This window comes from Acipenser ruthenus, chromosome 4 (assembly GCF_902713425.1).
Source record: "Acipenser ruthenus chromosome 4, fAciRut3.2 maternal haplotype, whole genome shotgun sequence".
NCBI lineage: Eukaryota > Metazoa > Chordata > Actinopteri > Acipenseriformes > Acipenseridae > Acipenser > Acipenser ruthenus.
In genome coordinates, this window is record NC_081192.1 from 9,731,326 (window position 1) to 9,754,562 (window position 23,237).

At 37.2% G+C, this 23,237-nt stretch overlaps 1 protein-coding gene across 1 annotated transcript in view; it reads left to right on the forward strand.

Annotated features, from left to right (window-relative positions):
- The window catches only part of LOC117399487 (D-ribitol-5-phosphate cytidylyltransferase), a 66,434-nt gene that overhangs the window by 27,522 nt on the left and 15,675 nt on the right, over window positions 1-23,237 (forward strand). Inside the window, exons 7-10 of the mRNA XM_033998713.3 lie at window positions 4,311-4,405; window positions 10,190-10,279; window positions 11,597-11,689; window positions 15,681-15,812. Of these exons, the coding sequence (XP_033854604.2) occupies window positions 4,311-4,405; window positions 10,190-10,279; window positions 11,597-11,689; window positions 15,681-15,812 (410 nt within the window). The remainder of the gene's footprint in view (window positions 1-4,310; window positions 4,406-10,189; window positions 10,280-11,596; window positions 11,690-15,680; window positions 15,813-23,237) is intronic.

Genomic DNA, 23,237 nt, shown 5'->3' on the forward strand with positions numbered 1-23,237 from the left:
TTTGCTGTCTTTATTATTATTATTAGACAGGCCTGTGTGGTGCTCCATGGTGAATTTTCTTTGTCATGTTGGAATAATAATTTCATATTTGTATTGAATTACATTTTTTTACAATATGTTTGTCACATTGATAGTAAATGGTATCATAGAAAGTATGCAACACTGCCAAGTGACAAAACAGTTATTTATTTGTAATGCATACTGTTGGTGTGCATACATCTTTAAATAACACATTGATTTGGACTGTTTTTAGTTTAATTTGTATTAAAATACCCACATAGTCCACTATCAACCTATCCATGTAATGCATCTACATTTAAACTGTACACAGATATATAATCTGTGTCCTATGAAGTACAGTATTTAGTATGTTAAATATTACTATATTTAAAGGATACATTTCATTTAGCTCTTTCATTGACCCACATGCCTGTTTGTCTGTCATGCTGTACATTTTGAACACGATAACTGTTTTGATTTTGCATCAATCTACAAGAAGCATTTTATTTTACACTCCTAGCCTTCTATAGCAGTTTCAGAATACATTTCACATGCATGTTCATAACCAATAAAGTAATTTCTCTGCTATCAATACAGATTTAACTTTACAATTTATCCATGACTGCACCAGTAGATTTCACAAATAAAACAGCCAGTACACAAACTGAAATACTTATCCTTGGGGTGACCATTATATCTCGGTTTGGCTTCTAGTTATATCACAGAAAACAAATGTTTTGTGTTAAAAGGGTCTCCTTCAGTCTGGCATGTGTTTACTCAGGGTATCACAGGGGTCTATTTTAGGACACGTGTTGAGCATTTTTAATAAACAATCTGCCAAAACATCTAAAGTAAAAACATATGGAGACAGAAATGTATTGCAGCAATCCTCAAGTGAGGAATAATGATATGTTTTATAGTTGCTGTTTTCTTTTTGTTTTGTTTTTTGGAATGGAGTATAGATTATTAGTCTGCGAGTAGCTTTTTCTAAAATAATCTGTGATATGAGTAAGCATGGTCTGCTATTCATGTTTACTGTGACGTTTAATACCCGTACTGTTACTTTTCAAGGAAGGTTTCAATAAGGGTTAAAAAAAAAAAAAAAAAAGCAGCATTTTTTAGATACAGTACCTGCTGACTAGACATACCGCTCGGCTGAAGTGCTGACTTCAATTAGGCGGTCCAATTTTCATATTTACAAGACTGTGATTGCTAAACTAGTTTGTGATGTTAGCAGCCTGAGGTATTAGAATTATTCTGAAGCTATCACAACCACACATGGCGGACTTAAAAGAAAATATTTTAACCCCAAAATGGCAGTCAAATACAGTCGATAAAAAAAGGCCATACTTGTAATAATGAGTTTAACAAACCATTATTGAGTTTTTAAAAATATTATGGGGAAACAAACATGGTCCTCTGTCAACCCCTATAAACTCAAAACAATCAAACGTATAGCAGGCTCAAGACACTGAATTCACCAAGGACATTTCCCTGAACAAAATTAAATGTAGCAAGCCACATTTTATTGTATGATGCTGCAATAGACTTTCATGTTTAAGGTTACAAAGTTAAAACACTCAAGTTTAATAAAAAAATAATAATAATATTTGAAAACACTATGATTGAATCAACCCTAATCACGATACAAACTTACCTTCGGGTGTTCACTGACCTTAGCGTCACACTTGGAGCAACGATCAAATTACATTTTCTAGTGTTAATCTTGGTTTGCATACAGACTGTGCCTGAACATTGAATTTGGCACCATGCTTCCTCTGGTGACAGAACATAGTTTTGGAGTGCGGCCCCTTTGCTTGATGGATTCAAGCCCCCTTCCCCCATCTGATGTTGGGTTTACAAACAACTCGCTTGTTTTCAATTACAGCCCGATCGGCTACAATTGTCAATTTCTCTCGGGAAGGGCTTCAATAAATTTGTTTCTAGTTTGGTATTCTGTTTTGTTTATAGGTGTATGGGTATGGAAGTATACAGAAGTCTGCACTGCAATATTCAAATTTGACAAAATATACAGTATATACATTTGTGTTACGTTGCATGAACTCTGACAGTTTGGTACTGTCTGTAGACAGCTAGTTGTACTGGTCTTGCTGGTATTAAATAGGTGTGTTTTAAGTAAAGGCGCTTTCACTAAACAGCGTCTCTGCTGCTGTTGCCGTGGTGGGTTTTTGATTTTGGTCAAGAAGCCGGGCCATGAAAGGAAGTGATGCACACCTCTCTTCTAAAGGGAGCCCTTTACGGGGCTTCAGAGGCAAATTCATTTCCGTTGCGTGTTCTTTTTCTTTTGAATGTAATAGCGTGAGATTAAAATAAAGTGAAATTATGAAAATAGACACATGACTGAATCCAATAACCTTACTGCAGCTATTTCTTGTATAGTTCATAGAATTTTAAAAATGACTGGTAAATGTAAACTTATTCAAACAAAACTTGCTTATAAAAACATATGATCTACCCTTTTATCAGATCGAAAACATATTGGACAGTGACAGAGGGCTTACATTTTTGGGCTGTGTGTTTTGCTTACAGTATGTGAACCAAGTTGAGCTGTGTTGGTCTTGGCAGTCTGGTAATGTTACTAGACTCGGTACGTCTGGGCACGCACTGCAGGCCTGGGTGGGCTCAGCAGGTCTTGCAACATGAACACAACAGATCTTTGTTAATAAAGTAGATGACACTGCGTTTGTTTAGAAATCCATTAGCAAGCAAAAAGGCAGCCAGAATATTAAAGCCGTACAACCAGTCTAATAGAAATCAGGATTGAATACTCTGGTGTTCCACAAATTAGCTCTTTAAACAAGAGACTGATGGAAAGATAAAAGGTAAGCACTGTTTTAAGTATTGTTGAATATTGCAGTTGTTTCCTGAGGTTTCTGGTGTCATTGCTGGAATAGAAAAATCAGCCCTTAGTTGAGTCATTTAAACCAAACACACATATACAAACGCTTCTGCAAGTGTCGTCGTCAATTATATCATAAAAAGTGTTCACAAAGCTAAACCAGATTTTTTTTTTTTTAAATGTTTGTTATCTAGGATTCATTTTTCTTTTAAATGATCAGTATTTTAGCGCCCAGCTGACTATATTAATGTTGTAATAGTGGGTATCCTAGATGTATGTCTGTCTTCAGCACTCGTCGTAGTCTAGGTGCCAGGATTGTTTCTTGCAGGACATCAGGGGTCAACCGCGGTTTGGAATCATGTTGCTGTTTTGTTCAGTTCCAATGTCCAACTCAACAATTTAGACCTTCATAGTTACAATTAAAGAAAACGTAGAATAGAATTTTGGTTTAGAGATTTGGCAGCTTATTTGAATTGTGATTACAAAACCTTTGCATACATGTTAAACTGTATTTTAAACATGCTGTGACAGGGTAGCATCGGAATTGGAGCCAGAGACAGAAAGCTGCACTTTAAGCGCTGGTGCGTTTATTTAAAGAACAAAAACACTGGAACAAACCAACAGGGCACGAGGGCCAAAATAAAAGGGTTAAACAAAAGACTAAACAGTTGTAGGTGGGGCATTTGCCTTCACTACAAAGTAATACAAACTCACAGTGTAAACACTCACCTGTAAACTCCTCGAAACAAATGATTTGTCCTTTTTATACATGTGGCCAGATTTAACCCCACCCCTGCCAACCTTACACACACACTATTTACAGCAGCAGGGCTTCTGCCCTGCCACACATGCATTTTTGTGTATCAGTTTTATGTCTCTATGAAGTTTTCCACCGGACATAAGGGATGTAACAGTACATTTGCTAGTAGTTTTGTAGATGTCTCCTGATTAATTAAGCAGCTGTTCTTGGAATGTATGCTTTCTAGGTCATGTGTTTTCCAGTCGGCTATACATTATGGTGATGCTATTCTTCAAAGCATTATATACTAAATGGAAACGAGTGATCTCTTTGTGCTGAAAAAAATGGATACAACATGTTTATGCCTTTGTTACTCGGCATTAAGTTTAAGTACCTGTAATGACTATTTTTCAAGTTTTCAAGTTTGGGACACAAGGATCACCTGTATTTTAAATCCTTTTCTAGGTGGTGACCATTTGTTAATTATTTTATTATATATAAATGATTCCTGTGTAATTGCATGTATACACAACGTATGTCCGAAATGGATTTGTTGTTTGAAACACATTTCTCTTTTCTCTGACCAAACAGAGAGTGGCACAAAGGCACACCATCACTTGGATGTATAAACAAATAGCTGTGGTGTGTGCAGTTTTATGTTGTATCTTGCTTCTGTTTGTAAAATTGAAGTCTCCAAATGTTCTGTTTCAGAAAGCCTTTCCCAGAAGGCCTGTGTTATCACAGGTGTACAGCAAGATGCAGTCCAGTTAGCTCACTGCCTTGAGAAGACATTGACACAGATCATGGTAAAGTATCTCTGTAAAGTATGTCTGTAAAGTCAATGACAGAATCAATGTTATATTAGCAGTTTGTGATAACCATTCCACATACTGCTCTTATTATTTTGTATCTTGCTCTTAATTGTACTGTAATTCTTGATATGTATTTTTGTATACAACTGTAAGTCGCCCTCGGGAAGGGCGTTTGCTAAGAAATAAATAATAATAATAATAATAACTTACTGTAATAACTGTATCCAACCTGGGTGGCCTACACTGGAGACATCTGTAGCCATTTTTTTTCTAATTAAAAATGTCCTGCTTTCTTCATTTTCTTATGTTACACAGTATCTGTTGCTAGGCTGAACTAAACAGAAGGCCATTTTACTGTAAAACAAACACTACATAAATAAAATAATTAGAGGTGAACATGCATTTTCTATTGCTGTTATTTACCATTTCAGCCATTTTTTACCTTCTTAATGCAAGTACTCTTGCCCTGTAAGCCGAACCATGCATAAAGCATAAAACTCGACCATGCAAAACATAAATTGTACATGATAATAACTCTAAACAAATCACTAATCTGAACAGGATCCAGTCTCAATGGTGTTTACTATAAAGACTAGAAAATAAGCTAAAACATTTAAGAAACTAAGCTAAGTGTAAGCGTTTTGGCGAGTGACTTCATAAATGCTTTGATCAATGCTACAGTGCATAGCACAGCACCGTATCGCTACACATGTGGAACTTCCTGAAATTACCCTACCTGTAATTGTAAGCATAATACAGGGGGTATTAGTATGTTTCCTTTCAAAATTACACCCCCAGCTATGCTTTTTTGTTCTCAAATTATTCTATTGATAATTGTGTTGGGTTTTTAAAAGCTCCAGCAATCTGAGTTATCATTGATTATTCTAAATATTACTCTGCAATTAATGCTGAAGTTGTATATGCATAAAATAGCATGCCCATTCATAGGGCTGGTCTTAACACAGACATCCAAAAAGTACTTAGTTGCATTTACTGTAGAAAATATTTTACAGATGTGTGCTTTTCTATTCATTTGGAACTGGTAGTTGGGGTCAGCTGCCATCTAGAAATACATTTATTTAAAAAAAAAAAAAAAAGGATATTTAAAAATCCTTAAATTGCAGCCAGTTAAATGCCCTAAAAACAAAACAAAACAAAAAAAAAACATGAAATGCCAAGTATCTGAATAATTGGTTGATTCGTTATCCAGAAATGAGAGTGGTTAATTTGCAACCATTTTCTGCAGTTTTAAAGTTAATTGGCCTTAAATCCATAAGCAATTAGGACACATGACCGCATAGGTTTTTCCTCTTTAGAATCAGCTGAACATACATTAAGGTTGTACATCTTATTTATGTATGCATATATAAATATATTTATAATATCTAATTACTGATACATTATTAGTTGGCATTCTTATAGTTCTGTCTTAGCTAGATGTCTCCCTTTGCAAATATACAGGTGTAGATGAAGGACCATATAAATAATAGTAACTTCAGTTGGTGTTTTTCTTTTTATAGACACTTGCTAATGTACTGGCTTTGTGAATTTCCCACAGTGTCATGCCACAATGAACAGGGTAATGTGCTTCACCTAAATACATCTTTTAATGTTTATTCTGTTACACAGTTTCAAAGTTTGTGGCGGTTATTTTCAAAGGAGATCCACTGGAGCAGTGGCTATCAATCTGTGGTCCGTCGGCTCCCTTCAAGTGGTCCGTGGAAAGGTTACATAATTACGGAAGTGGCAGCATAGTTATAGATCCCATTGCAAACCCAACATTTGTGACCTTAAAAACTCAGCTACAGAAGTAGGAAGAAAATGCATACATGGAGAATATCTCCAACTTAAAAAAATGATCGAAACTCTCCGGCATATATAGTTTTGGAGTGTCTAAAATCTATTCTTTACTGGGGATATATATTTTTTTTTAAACAAACAATTTTATGTATACAATGCTCCCTCGCTATAACGTGGGTCTCGGGGGACACACAATATTAGCTTTATAACCGAAGAGTGTTATAAACGGGGGAGGGGGTGGGGGCTGCCGCGGGACACAACACACATCTGACTAAAATACAAAATAAAAGAACTCTCTCTCTATTGTGCACATATAGTGAAGCAAAAATGTAACATTCCGTGAAATACCCATTATTATTTATTTCTTAGCAGATGCCCTTATCCAGGGCGACTTACATTTGTTACAAGATACCACATTATTTTTACATACAATTACACTATTTTTTTACACATTATTTTTACATATAATTACCCATTTATTCAGTTGGGTTTTTACTGGAGCAATCTAGGTAAAGTACCTTGCTCAAGGGTACAGCAGCAGTGTCCCCCAATGGGGATTGAACCCACAACCCTCCAGTCAAGAGTCCAGAGCCCTAACCACTACTCCACACTGCTGCTCCATGCATAAAGCACCATGTAATCAATGCTATATTTAAAAAAAAAAAAAAAAAGGTAACATTCAAACTCATGGATCATTTTAATTAGTAGTTTTTAAACTATAAATAGCCTGGCTAAATGGCGGCTGGGTGTTCAGTTCAAAGCGACAGACAAGCAAACCAAGTGCGAGAAGGAGAGTGGGTTGGGCGAGGAGAAGAGGGATTGGGCTCGCCCCAGGTTAGGCTGCTGGAGCGGGGCTGAAGTGAAGCTGAAGCATCTCATCTCCCGGAGAAAGCCGCAGCTCCTCTCACAGCACAAAAGTAAATACATTAGGAAAGATTTAGTTATAAAACAAATGCTGAATAAGATGTCTGTGTTATAAAGTGCCAGCTTTTCTTCAGTTCAGATACTGTATCAAAAGGGAGAGACAGAAACAGAAGTTAGACTTAGAAGTTGTTTACAGTTTGAACAACACTGGTACTGTATTTACTGTTGAAATAGTGCATGAATCACTAGTATAGGGAATTGGGGGACATGCTGTAGGAGCGTTATATCCGAGACGCATTTTAATCGAGAGCCTTATAGCGAGGGAGCACTGTATGTCATTCCACTATAGGCTACATTGGAAAATTACTAAATTAAAAAAACAAACAAACAAACAATGCTTGCTTGCTTTCCCCATTTAATATAGCATACTCACACAGACCTGAACAAAAAAACTCCATTTAACAAATGATTCTGGAGGAAACTATAAGGTCTATAAATATACGACAGCACGAACATGTTATTTAGGGTTAGAGATTGATGTTCAACATGTTGATACAGTGCTTATACACATTGCTTTTTTGTACAACCTTTTGGTTTATTTTTGTTTGAATAAAAAAGGTGCACCAGCACTTTCACCCGCAAGTACCGGTATGCCTCTGTGCCAGCTTCCTGGTCTAGGGATGTCATTGCCGTCCTGTCACAACATCCCAAAAAAAAGTTTATTCATTTTCATTTTTGTACATTGCAGTTCCCTTTCAAGTACGAAATGTATCCATTATGCAATGGGTTATCCTATTATGCCCAATTCAACTGAACACTCTACCAAAGCTGCGTCTTACACCCGTGACATCAGCACTCCTGTCTCCGCCCCTACAGGAGACAAAAATGAGAGTGACCTAGCATTCGAGAGAGCTGAAAATTTGCTATCTTCGACCAGAAGCAGTCAGATTAGCCTGTCTTATTTTATTTCTGCTTGTTTTTTTCCCCTTAGAATAAACCACTGAGGCAAAAAATTGTTTAAATAATTTATTTGTCTGTTTTTGCGGCCTCCTGGCCAGTGGCAGCAGCGGGCTTGGCTGCACCTGCAGATCGGTGACACATTATTATTAATATTATTTATTCTCTTTTTATACTTCAACTCCGGCTGGAGTTTAATTAGTCTTTTTTTATACAAGCATATTGTGAATTTAAACTATGTTTAAGTATGTATTGTGGTTGAAACTGCTGTATTTGTGTTTCTTCCTTTTTTTATTCCAGGCGCTGTGCGTGCGGCTTATTGATTAAGCAGTCGGAGCAGTCTGGCTCAGACTTGCTTGCAAGCCAGCGCTCCTGGACGGGCACTGTGTTAGCTCTCGGGCTGCACAGACTAACTTGCGGGCTGTAGCCCAACAGTTAGAGCTTTGCTCTGCTGCCCATGCCACAATAGCAGGCAGCTTCTGCACCGCTTTGTGAAGGCTTGTCAGTGGGATAGAGTTGTAAGCAGGCGCTCTCAGGTTCTTGCATTGCATCCCTCTGTGGATGCCTTGGTCACGCGCAGGTTGCGTAGGCCCTGCCAGTACCAACCGTGCACCGTACCACACCGTGCACTGTACCATGCACCATACCGTACCGCACGTGCACTGTACCATGCCTCTGTGCACCGTACCACAGCGCACTGTGAACTGTAATACACCGTGCACCGTACTGCACCTTACCGCACCGTACGCCGTACCATGTATACCGTACCATGCTCCCGCACCATGTTGCACCGTACATCATTGTGTACTGAACAATGCCACCGTGAACCGTACTGTACCATGCATACTGTACACCGTTGTACACCGTACCATACATACCATACCGTATCGCACTGTACGTCGTACCGTACATTGTACCCTATTCAATACCGTGCATGTTACCACCCGTGCGCATTACTGAAGTCTTGCTGCAAAGATGCTTGGGTTCCATTCTTGCAAGAAGCCTATCCCTTTAGAGGATAAGCACGATCAATGCGTGTGGTGTCTTGGTGCTGAGCATGTTCTGCAGGCATTACAGGATCACTCCTTTTGTGAGGCCTGTGCACTGTTCACCAGGACGCCGGCAGATCGTGCTCCAGTCGAAAAAGCATAGAGGCAGAAGCCCCTCGTCGTCTTCGGCATTGACCTCATCCTCCACCCCCCAAGACTTAGGAAGGCTAGCTGCCGTCACTGCCCGATCGCATGTGGGAAGCCATCTCAGCTCAGAAGGCACTGGCTGAAGCACGCCTGGCACAACCCGCCCCTGCACCCCCTGTGGTGCAAGCACTGATAGCTGCTCAGCGGCAGCTTTGGCTCGTCCAGGCACGTGTGCCTGATAGTGACAAGGCCTCCCTTTTGAATGCCTCGGTCACACCAGGCCATACATTCGGTCCAGTGGTGGATGAACTTTTGCTGAAGTCCCAGAAGGTGCGCAGATCCACCAAAGAACAGGTTCGCTTGCTGCCCAGAAAGGCTCCTCAATCCAGGAAGCAAACGGCGACTTGGCATCCTAGGGCTCAGCAGCCCCAGACTCAGCGGGCGACAGTGCCTGCAGGTTGGGGGGCTCCCCACCATAGGGGTGGCCAGACACAGAGGGGGCACAGCCGCCAATTCCGCCGACCGCCTTATGCACAAAAGGCAACGGCAAAACCACCAGCGGCTCAACAGCAGCCCTATGGGTTTTCTGCCACAGGTCCAGGGCCCTTATACAGGGAGCCAACTGGATTACTGCCGATAAAGCACCACGAACATCTGGGTGCTCACCACAATATAGCTCAGCTACTCGCTCCAGTTCAAACAGGGCCCTCCGTCCTTTTCGGGAGTGCTTATGACTTCTGTCTCCAACCCTCAAGACATCCTGGTGGTGTTCCAAGAGGTGCATGCCGTACACCGCTTAAATGCTCATTACTTATTAATTTAGAACCGCAGAAAATTATGCATGAAATGTGATCTGCCGGCAAATAAAACAGAGAATCACGTTAGAAAATAGGCAGATATTTTTTAATGGATTAACAGGTGGAAAAATTCTGTGGATTTTCCACCGAAAATGAAAGCCCTTTCAAAAATCGGGCCCTGTGTTCCAAATAAATTATTATTTATTTTTTTTACTTATTCACAGGTGGAAGTCATATCAACACCAGTCGGTGAAGAAGTGTCCTGCATTCAGAATATTTCAGCGAAAGAGTATCGTAATATTATTTATGTCATTGTAAGTAAAGAAAAAAGTACAGTACTGTGTATACATGTTCTTATGTAGAGAACTTACCGAATTCAACCAACATCAATTGTATACATATTTATTACAATGTTGTAACAGTTACTGGTAGATTTTTGTGTTTCCTCTTATTCAAGAATTTTACTATTTACAAATTTGCCCCTTGCTTGAAAATATTGGAATGCCGGAATTGGTGCTATCTTGGTATTCTGCCGTTAATGGTGCAAACCCTCTTTCTGTTCTTTGTTTGTGGTCAAGACTGTTTAAGAGCTGTAGTAGGTGCAAGTGTCGTTTCTGAATTAATGAGTGTAAGGTTGTGAAACCAAGGGTTAGTGTAGATACAGGAACAGTCAGGATACCAATGTTGAGAACAAAAATCAGTGCTTTATTCTGGCAACTGTAATATGAACTGTAATTTCTGACAGACACAGACATTTTTAAAAAAATGTTCGCTCAGATATTTAGATATTTGCCCCAGCACTACTTTCAGGTAAAGATCAAGAATCATTTACTGTAAACCCTGAACACTTACTTTCTTAATAGAATTAAACTGTGTGTTGTTTAAGTAGTAGTACAGCAAAATAAAAAAGGGGAAGTGCAATTATGCCAGTTTCTTTGTTTTTTCTTTTTTTCCCATTTACAAAGAAATTAAAGATAGTTATAAATAATCCAAATAAATCTCTCAAAATTTGTATTATTATCATAACAACAATCCTTATACTTTTGATTTCTGATTGTACTTCACTGTTAAACACCGGTAACATTGGTAATGTTTATTTAAGAGTGTAGTCGATTGGCTAGAACAGCGTTTTGGTAAAATCAAGAGTCTCTAGAAGTATTTCACTGTTTGCGCTGCCCAATATGACATCCTTCTTTAGGTTTAGATTACTGGTACTACACTACAAAATGGACCTTTTCTTGGTGAAACTTGAATATAAAGAGGCAGAATAAATACCCGGACTCCAAAATGTAAATGTCAGTTGTGCAATTAGTTCTTACTGCTCTTAGTGGTTAAAAGGTTTGTTGGAAGCTTCCTGTTATAGAGGGACAGATTATATTTGTATTACCTGTTTTATGTTTTACCTTTTGCGGACCCTTGTGTTCCACTCAAATAAATGTTACAGCTTGTGTGTGTGGTTCTCTTAGAAGCCTGCATTGTATCTATGCTTATGACATGCATAAATAAGTATTTCATTTCATAAGTATATAAATACCTATAAGTATATAATTTGTCTAATCACAAATACTTGTTTTAAATGAACTGTTGCAGCCCTCTTGAGTTACAGCATGATTGTTTTATTTCCCCCTCAGGTCAATGACACTGACCTTCAGGAAATAAAACAACTTGTGGAATCAATTGGGAATACCAGTCTACCAATACTATATCCTGTTGTTGTGATCATGGTAAGAAGATTGCATGGTATCTAATATTTCCACAATTTCAGAAACGTAAAATTCTGTGAGCATTTAAAGTAGTTTGGCCAGTGTCACATTGGAGATTTGCAAAACTGTCATAAGATGTATTCCATAAGGGTAGGAAGGATTAATAGGTGAAATAAACCATGAAACGGGGCATTAGACATGCAGGGGAAGGCACAAATTACAACAGGATAACAATATAATCAAAAATGTTTACTGCAAATATAGTCTAAAGAGAATTGTTTCCGCCATTCCATGCAGAACAAAGCTGATTGCTCATTTTATAAGAGTTGTCCCTGACAGATATTTTTACAATCTTACTTGATTATGTGTTCCCTCGAGCATTGTTTTTTCTTTGCGGTTCCCACTTATAGCCAGCACATGTTATAATCGCTGTAAACACTTAGATGTCCCACAAAGGGGCACCTTATGTCACGGTGACTCAGGGTGTTATAGTGATGCCAAAGGAGATGGAAATCCAGACAGCATGCTAAACTGTTCTCTCTCACCCACCAAGGCAATTTTGTTTTCATTTTACACTAACTTAGCAAAAAAAAAAAAAATCCCCTAGTCTACAATGTCTGCTAATATAGTCATGTAACATCTGTCCTTGTACTGCTGCACCAGCTGAATCACAACATCTTTTCTGGTTGCCGCTTTACTGTACTATACCTTCTGTTCTAGTACAGGACAATAGTTTACACAGCCACATTAGAGAAGTTTGGCAAATTTCCAAAATGAAGTTGTATCTGTGAAGAGTTTTACATATTTTTTTTTTTTTCGGACTTCCTAAGAGAACATACACAAAGGGTTGTGTTAAGTGATTGGCCTTTAGTGCATCAACACCCTATACATGATTTCCCCAAGGCAGCATACCTGCTTTCACTGTTCTTTGGCTTAATCAACATCACGGCGATACTTTCTCAAAACAGGTAACTCCCTTTGCTAATGATATGTAGAGTGATGGATTCTTCAGCTGAAAGGCAAGCAGCCATGGCTTAAGAGATAACAACAGAGTTGATTAGTAGGCAGATACATAGAGAAATTCAAGTCAAGAATGTTAAGTTGATCATTCTGCCAAATCCATGCTGCAGAATCACCCACCTAACCCTGCTCTTCAAAGACTTCAGAATGTGCTAACATAGTATGTGTTCACAAAAACACCTCATTTATTTATGTACACATGCATTCAAAACATGTTTTATTTGGTTTAAATGGAGTGCTTATCCTCATGGTTTTACTTTAAATATGTATAACAAGAGTAGACATCCTGTCTCTTAAAAAAAGAACAGGGCTTTTATATCTCTAGAATGAAGCTCACCTATAAATGAAAATGAAGGTAACCCAGATGAATTCCAGTTTTGTGGCCATTAGCAGCCTTGGGCCCCAGGTACTATTTAAAATGCAGCAAGACACATACTTGTTTCTTAAAGCATGCATGTACGTGCAGGAAACATTACTTCCTGTATGTTTTCCCAGGTGAAAGAATTTTAAAATAACCACAGACCTCATCCATTTGAATAGTGATTTATTGTATTGCTATTAGCAGATTCAAGCTGTGGCAGTTTTTAGGTATGCATTGAAGTGAAAGCCAATCATTGCTGATAATTAAACATTTCATTTGATACCCAGTACCATTTCAAGTAATTCTTGATTGAAAGCTGGTTAGCATATAGTCTGTGCTGAACATGACTATTGTGTTGGTGCACATAGAACTGTCTTTTATAACTAGCGTATTCCTTCGAATTTAAGACACTTTTAACCAATTTTTTCTTCTAAAAAATGGCTTGCATATTAAATTCGAGTACAGCATAGTGATGCGTGAATTAAAATCGCCAACAAAAGATGTGACTGCCCGAGTACACAAACAGCAACGTGACTGATTGAGTTGAAGGCTTCCCTAGTAGAGGTCTGCTCGGGCCTAAATTTAAAACCTGATCCGAACCCGACCCGACCAAACAAAATCCGGACCCAACCCAAGCCTGAGATCTTTGAATTATTTGCATACCCAACCCGACCTGACCCAACCATGTCCACAAATATATTCCTAACATACGCTATTGCAACTAAGTATCTTCAGTGTAGAGTATTCCTGGTTTCCAGTTAAAACGCAAATAAATAAAGACAACAACAGCAAACTTTGTTACCATAAATAACCACACAAAGGATGCTCTTGCAAATTCGCATACTCATTTTGGACAAGCCTATATCATATCAAACTGCTAAATTAACATTCAACAACAAATATTAGTTGTATTTGTATGACCGACTGTTAAAATTTGGTGACGTTGGTGTTTTTGCAACTGAACTGTATCCCGTTAAGACCGTCACACAGCATTTGTTGACAGACTGCACAAAATGTCAGTTTATGCCGAGATGATTATTGGTTGTTAAGTTGCATTGGGAATTAATTATATCCTGTGGTTACTTAGTAAAGCCCAGCAGTGCAGCATTTGACAGGCTGCACAAAACGAATAAGTGGGTTTATGAGACGATATTAGAGACGTAATTTCTCAAAGAACCTGTGGTGCATGGCGAGTGGTTTTTCAAAAATCATGAAGCAGGAAGTGAGTTTTAGGAAGCACTTGCCCACTTAAAATTAAAAACGCCATAATCCACTCACTGATAACACTAACCCGACCCGAGCCCGAACCATAATGTACAAACTACACCCGACCCGACCCGAATCCGACACCGCTGGGTCCTGTCGGGCTTAGGACGGGTAGCAAGGCTCTATTCCCTAGTAGTTATCCTACGTAACGGACACTTTTCTTCTTGATGTAAACGAAGCAAGCTTTCGCTCGCGCCCGCCTGTGTAGCTATGGCTGTGTGCAGTAGCCTTTTGCTGGCGCTGCTGCGTTAAGGCTCCCTGGGCACACCTCCCAGCCAATCAGGACCTCCCGATCAGCTCAGCTCCGGGCAAGCCTTTCTGTTTACCACAGCAGCAGCGTTTCGTTATTAGGCTCAGTTCTAATCAGACCCCTGTATTTTTCTACTTGCCAAGCAATATCACAGTTCACAAAAAGGGAGAAAAACGTAATCACAATTGAAAATGAGAAGCAGCACATAACTGTAATGCTTTGTGTGACAGCAGATGGCTGCAAACTGCCTCTTATATGAGTAGATGCAGGGCAGCAGTGTGGAGTAGTGGTTAGGGCTCTGGACTCTTGACCGGAGGGTCGTGGGTTCAATCCCCAGTGGGGGACACTGCTGTTGTACCCTTGAGCAAGGTACTTTACCTAGATTGCTCCAGTAAAAACCCAACTGTATAAATGGGGAATTGTATGTAAAATAATGTGATATCTGTATAATGTGAAATAATGTATAATGTGATATCTTGTAACAATTGTAAGTCGCCCTGGATAAGGGCGTCTGCTAAGAAATAAATAATAATAATAATAGATGCATTTTTGTAAATGCATCTTTATTTGATTTTTTTATTTTTTCCTCAAGTTGAGGGTGGGAAATTTGGACTGCGTCTTAAATTGTAGGGCATCTTAAATTCGAAGGAATACTGTAGTTATTGCAGCTTTATGCACAGCCCCCCCCATATGGCCCACAGGGAGCATGTGATCTGCCTACCAAATTTCAATGTGCTGTCCCTAGTGACTCTATAAAAAATAGTGCAATGGAACAGAATTAGTCTGTAAACATTTGTACTTACCCCCCATCTCTGTCTGCTACTGTTTTCATTGTATGTGGGCTACAGTTGCTGCTTACATAAACCAGGTAAGGTGTAAAACAATGTGACAATGACGACAGACTAAACAGATCTCATCACAAGAGTATTACCTTGGCAATTTAGAGGTGTTAAGAATAGATTCACTGACCTGATTGTCAAATGGAAACAGTGTCTTGCAATTTTGACTTGGGTTGTAGTTTTGGAACAATGAGGCTTAATTGCTTTAAATTTGGTATGCTCAAATTCTTTTCATTGAACAGCTATGTCTAACAGGTTCCTGTAATGTTTTCATAGGTGCATTTGAACAAGTCAGAAAGTATGCCTTTCAGCAACAATATGGATGATCTGGGCGCTATCAGACTCCTTGCAAAGGAAGCAAAACAGAAGAATATTTTGGTTTATGGTCTCCTGGTTAATTATCCAAAGGTATGCACTTCCTATAACATGCATAAGTCATAATTGCAATAGCAGTTAGGAATGTCCTTTTTAAAGAAAATCAAAGTGATCGGTGGAATTATTTAGCTCTCTTGTCTCGTCATGTTTCCACTGGAGGCAATATTCTGTACCTCACTTCTGTTCTATTGTGAAAATAATAATTAACATATCTAGAAAACTTAAATAGGTTACCCAGTGCTTTCTTTGAAAATAAATATAACAAGTGATTAATACAATTATCATTTATGTTTGAATTCATAATTACCCAGTTATGTTCTAGTTAAATATAGTGATTATTTGCATTAGTTACAGTGGTTTGAGATGGCTCTGCAGTATCATGGGCATGCTAAAGATTCCTAAGGTTAAGGGGTTATACTGTCTTTAATATGTCTTCCATGACTTTCTCTTTGATTATTGGTATCATCTAATGAAAATGAAAAGTTTTTTGACCACATTTGTTTTAAAATCTTGCCCCATGTAAGAAATTAATGATACATACTTCAAACAATTCTATCCAAGGGGCCAGGGGATCTCTGTGCACAAAAACACCAGTGTCAATCTAGTCTGGATTTTGGACAGTCAACCTTAATTGTTGTTTTCACTGGGAAGACTTAATCCAGCTATATATCATATTAATTGCAATTGAAGCATCACCAGTGTTTTTTAAGAAGATAAAACACAATGTATGAACTCTGACTGTGTGCCTTTTAAATGGAATTTTAAATTGCGACAGGGGTAAAGTATGTACGTTTTTTTCTTCTTTTTTTCCCACCATTTGGGAACAAATGGCATAATTGAACTTGTTCTTGTTTACTTTTAGCTTATTGAGTTTGAATATATATTGAGAAACTACTTTTGTAATATAATTTTTTTTCTGTATAATGTGCATCAGTGAACAGCCTAGGGTTACAGCAGTTGTATAATGTGTACCTTTTATATAAATCATACATCTTGTATACAACTCTATCCAAAATGCCATAGCATACTATGTATTATATTATTACCATAGTATACAGTTAACTGTATACAGTGTAATGCACACCCTGAATATACAGTAAATCCCAATTTTTGTAAAAGGCTGCTGATTATATTTTATAAATGGTATATAATAATTGTATAATAATTTCTCTATAGTATTATTAACTGGAATATCTAGTGCTTTTAGTTTTTTTTTTTTTTTTTTTTAAGTATATATGTGGTTAGGGTTATATATAGATATCCCATTAAGCATTTCAAAGCTGTGTTATACATAAATATACCAGTTTTAAGTTGTATTTAAGTACTTTGTGTACAATATAGCTGTAGTAATTGAGTGCATCAAACATATTAGAAAAGCAGCTTACTGACTTTGCCAAAGTTGATCCTAATAAAAACAGAATTGCACTTTGAGATCCAAAATGCTTTCCTATTTTACAGTTGAATGCTTTTAATTTTATAACAATAATTCATACCGTTTGTTTGACATTCTCACGGAAGTATTTATTGTGACATCTTTGAAGAAAAGGAAACAGAAAACTTTTCTAAACAAAAAAAACAGCAGTTGTTTGTTGATTTTTGTTGAGTGTTACTTCCTAGACATTGCAGGTGTCCATGACCTTAAAAATAACAATAACAACTTGTTTTGAAAGAATAGCTGCTGGAGCAGTGTGGAGTAGTGGTTAGGGCTCTGGACTCTTGACCGGCGGGTCGTGGGTTCAATCCCAGGTGGGGGACACTGCTGCTGTACCCTTGAGCAAGGTACTTTACCTAGATTGCTCCAGTAAAAACCCAACTGAATAAATAGGTAATTGTATGTAAAAATAGTAAGTCGCCCTGGATAAGGGTGTCTGCTAAGAAATAAATAATAATAACTAGATGGTAACTTTACAAGTAAAGTTGTGGGTCTTGCTTTATTGGGAAAGTGGTCAAAGAAGCTGATTTGTGTCAAAAGTCACATTGTTTACTAATTGTCTCATGTTTAGAATGTGCTAGAATTTGAAATTTCTCAAAGTTCTATGACAGTTAATTCAACAGTGGGAAGTAGCCTACTGAAAGAAGTTGATGCGGTTACTAAAACAGATGTACCTCTTGATTGGTAGATGCCATTCCTGTTTTGATTTCATATTTGAATAGCTGAGAAGTAGAGGAAGATGTCATACCCTCTTACGTTTTGTCTAGCTTGTTGTGAAAGTGGTCCAAATTTCAGTTGTTTAGAATAGGTTTGAGAAAATTTAGTTGATGCGGCTACTAAAACAGCTGTACCTCTTGATTGGTAAAAGTTATTTCTGTTTTGATTTCAGATTTGAATAGCAGAGAAGTAGAAGATCACATATGCTCTAACTTTTTGTCTTGTTGGGAAAGTGGTCAAAGTAGTTGATTTGTGTCAAAAGTTACATCGTTTACAGTAAATAGAATGTTGGAAGTCTGGGAGTTTTTAAACAATGGGGAGCTTCAGAATGTTGAAAAAAGTCCCATGAAAGTGAATGAAGATGGACAGAAAAAGGACAAAAACCTTAATAGTTTAAAAAGTATAAAATATATCAAAAAGTTGTATACAAGCACACTATTCCAGGCTGGTCTATACGTTTTAAAGTTTGAACGGCGTTTCTAGCTTAAATGGTGTAAGAGGAGTAGCGTGCCAAAGAATAAAAAGAAGTAGAAGAAGTAGTAGTATGTCGAAGATTTAAAGTGGGGACTCTTGCTTCGCAAGCCCCACTAATAATCATCATATAATGTATAAGAATTGAGGGCACTGTAATAACAAACCAGTGCAAGTGATTGATTCAACAAGTAAATTAAACAGTAGATTAAACTATTTTGTATCTAAAATGTATTTTTAATTATGTGTCTAGAACCCCATTCAATAGGTATGCATTTATTTGGTTACCACTATCTATGTTCATATGTGTGAACAGTATTTTTTATGTCTTGCACCTCTTGTTTTCAAAGAATGTTGCTTAATAACTGACAGTTGGTGAGGCTTAGGTGGTTTAAAGGATTTAAAAAATACACACACACACACACATATATCCTTTCAAAATATTTTCATACCTGAAAAGTACATGTACACACAAATTTAGACTATTGAAAAGGGACCAGTTCCATCCTTTTCTTGTAAAAATATTGCAATGCAGCATCTTGATTTCACCATTTGTTTCCAAAGAAAGTAACATAATCTTTGTCCCTTTTTTAAATTGTGGTCTTATCCCCAATAACATTTTTTTCATGCTCATGTGCATGTGTTAGAAGAGTCACCCAATCCTTTTAAAGTTTTACGTTGCGGTCTCACTGGTGTGAAAGGGCTGTCATGGTGATATATAGGGGCTTTTAATCCTCATTTCTGAGTACCCTGATGTTTACATGTAGACTGTTTCCTCCCTGCTTAAGAAGTAAAAAAAGGAATGTTAAACTTGAGATCAGATAAACATTTTTGTAAAGCACCAGGGCCCCACTCCATCACCTGTGCCATAATTCATTAAAATGATTTATTATGAAATGTATGGTGAAATTCTATACCAAGATACAGTATCTTTACTTTCCATAGAAAAGTATAGACGTATGTTATCCATTGTCATTTTTTTTTCAATAGGATACATAACATGGAATGCTTGTAGAAAACATGCATTTAAGCTTGTGTCATAAAAAAGAGCTGAAAAAGCATGCATTTTCAATGCGTGTACATTACACTCAAAGTAAATCTTTAAACCATAGATATTCTCAATCCATAGTTCAATAGCTTTCTAATGAGAGAATGCCTGGTACTTTTAAAACAATGCATCAGGTATATTTCAAAATAATGCATCAGGTATAGTAATAAAGACTAAAACGTCACTAAATTAGTAACTAAATTAAAAACAATTTTTTTTGCTGACAGTGTACTAAAATAAACTCTTAAACAAAAACATTTATTTGACAGAAACTCTGACTAAAATGTGTGCTGATCTCCACAGAGGCTAAGGCCAGAGATACACGAGCAATTTGTAAGCAATTTTTTCTTGGCAACTCAGGTTGACAATCAAAATTTAACATGTGTCTCCAATTGACAACTTGAGTTGTCATCATATTTTAGAATGGCAATCGAGTTGTTGGAATAGACCACTGCCCTATTTTCAGTAATTTAGATGAGCTATGAAAAAGATGATAAATGTTGTATTACTGATTTCCATTACATGAGATTAGGTGTTAAAACTTCATCTGATATAGGACTCGGCGCGCACCAACTGACATAGCTTAGTGTAAACTAATGTGATCCGTCTGCGTTTCCTTCCATCTCATGATGTAACTATCCTTCTGCCTGGTGTTGATGGCTGAAGTGTAATGCTGGCTCCAGGGATCAGCCTATTTTGTCTCCCTGGCGCATCAGAACACACAATGGCTGCAATGCTGGCTTCAGGGATCAACCACAGTGCGGCCTTCCTAGTGCCTCCCTGTAGCTTTTATTGTGCAGAATCATGATAAAATCGTAGTATCATTGTCTGACGTTTTAAATGTCAATGAACGATTCTTCACTGACAGTGAATATAGCAGCCTTAATACATTATGCTGCTAAGCATGTATATATTTAATGAACCTTTCTTCTGTTCTATGCAGTGCTCTTTCTGTTTTTTCTTGATGTATTTCTGTCAAATATGATCGTTTTAGCTGCCAGAAAGCTTTTTTTTAATATACTTGGGAGCCATAAGGAATATACGCTTAATGTAAAATGAACGAGAGAGACTGGGTCTGGGCTATGCCATCTGACCTTTTTTAGCCAGTAGGGACAGAAACATACTTTTGACACGGTAAACCGTGAACCCGATTAACCTTGGTATAGAAAAAATGGTCATGGTATCAAAACCATGGAAATGTATACCGTGACATCACTAGTAGAGTCAAAGGAATAATAACATGGGTTGTTTACACAGAATATACAGTGTTTAGTCTGCAGTGGTTTTGTTAAAAGTTGTAATTAAAAAAGATGAATAAATTACTGTTTGTTCAGCTTTGATTGAAAACAGTCAAACACAGAAGCATTGCATATATTTACAGTCTAAAATAATTATTTAAATCTAAAATAGTTTCTAAACATTGACATCCTAAACTTACAAGGGTTAGGACAAAAGACTGGAGCCAGGAAACATGGCTCAGTCCCTGCACCCTGAGTTGGTACAGTAAGTTGTGTTGAACTCTTGCATCGCTGCAGTTTATTTAGTGAATGCAGTTTATGTATTATAAATAATGTTATTGTAACATAACATTCCCAGGTTTGGATAGCCAGTGCATTACTTGAAGTTTAATATAGAGCTAGAACTAGAAGAAACTACTTGACTGGAAGCCAAAGGCTGCAATAGGCTAGAAAACTACTGGAAGCATGGGCTTGTGATTGGAAATGAAGACAGGCCTGTTTTAATAAGATAGTGTCTTTGCTGAGAGAGCGAGATTGCAGAGTTTGCAGAATAGAAAATAGAAAATAAAGCCTTAGTCTTTGTGATTTGCCCCATTGTATACTTTAGTATTCTTTGCACAGTTGACTGTTCACTCCCAATCTCTCACTGTTGCAGACAGTAGCCCCTATTTTTTTTGTTTTTATTGTACAGTACCTATTAGATTTAGGTTAGGTCCCCAGTTTACTGTAAACTGTGCTGAATAAAAGACCATTATTCTTAAAATCAAACACGATAACCTTTCCTGTTTGGTTTTTACATGTGGAATTCTATAGATATGTTAGATATTTACTAGTCCTATACGGAAATGTGTGTTGACACTAGAAAAGTGCATTTCCAGTGTGCCTTGACCAAGTACACTATAAAGAATTAAATTGTGTGAAGGAAACCTTAAAGCAACAAGTCAATAAATTGCTGGTTATTCCTGCCAGAAATGATGAAGTAACTCATGGATATACAAAAGCACTAGGGTGAAAAAGCGTATCCATACTTAAACTAACAAAAAAAAAAAAATAATTGGCTGAATGGAAACACAATGTAATCGGGAATGCAGACAACCAGGCACCATATTCTGTTGGACGTTTCCTTAAAACAAGTACTTTTTCAGTTATCTGGTTAATGTTTCAGAGGATATGTGTTAAGAGTTTCGAAATGGACAAAATGTTACAGGCCTATATTAAAAGACTGAATCACTTTATACTATGCTATCATTGGGATTGAATCCCAACCTGCCGCCATATGTACAGTAAGAGCTGTGGAAATAATACAATTGATATATATAAATTTTTTTTTTGTGCATTCAGTTATTATATTCATATTTTGTACAGTAGCCTGGAATCAAGTGTTGGTGCTTCTGTTGTGGCCGCAGAATGAAATGCTTCATTGAAGCCCATATGTGCATATCACATGGTTAATAAGCCTAATCCTTTGCTCCAATGTTAACATCATTTTTAGAACATATTAAATAAATATATAAATGACAGCTAATTAGTCCAAATTCTTACCTTTCAAATGAGCCGTTGACGATCACTTGTACAATTGGAGAAATGAAGTGGCGAGTGTGAGTGAAACGGCAGTGAACAGAGCCAGAATGTTGGCTACCATGTATGGGGCGACAAGTGTAAAAAAAAAAAAAAAAAAAAATGTTTTTACAGCTGTTTTTTTTCCCGGATTTAATGTAAACCGCATTTTTCTTCCTAGATTTAACTGGAAAAAGTCCAGATTTAGCAAAGTACATAAATGTTAACAAACACATTCTTAAAACTAAGAGTTTAATGGCAACTCTTCAACATACAATGCCAAATCAAATGTGTCAATAGGCGTGGGCTTTTTTTTTTGTTGTGAAAACCCAGATTTATTTTTTCAGATTCATTTTTTTACATTTAATTGCTAAACAATCATGTTTTTCAGATGTATTTCAAATTGTATGCTAAAAAAGGGGTACGGCATGGAAAAGTTTGTGCACCACTGCTCTAAGGTCTCAAACACACAGCTCTATATCTGCTTATAGTTAATCAAATGCATGATAGATACAGTACATATGGGCTTCAACAGCTCCCCATATGGATATTTTTGTATTACATTTGATATTTGTGTTCCCCATGAATTTGTGTTCTGTGCCAATACAATAATTCAGCATGTACGTCAGCTTGAAAAGCCAAAACATGTCTGTATATTCGCTCTTTCTTTCTTAAAAGCTGTGCTCGTGTTAATTACATGGAAACTGGTAAAAAAAACACTTTGTCAAACAACCAATTCATGGAACTGTATAATCTTTAAATTACAATGTAAAATGATGTCTGAAAAATGTCACAGGTGAGTATGACTACAGTATGTTTTCTTTTATCTGATCAATACCTTTTTCATCTAATCATGTGGTGAAAGCCAATATACAAGGCATACGGAATACACTTGTTGATAATATGCATTCCCATAATGTTCCAATATTTTTGAGTTATGCAAAGGTATTCATCAATATGTGTACTTAGTTTATTAGTAGGTCAGAAAGTTATTA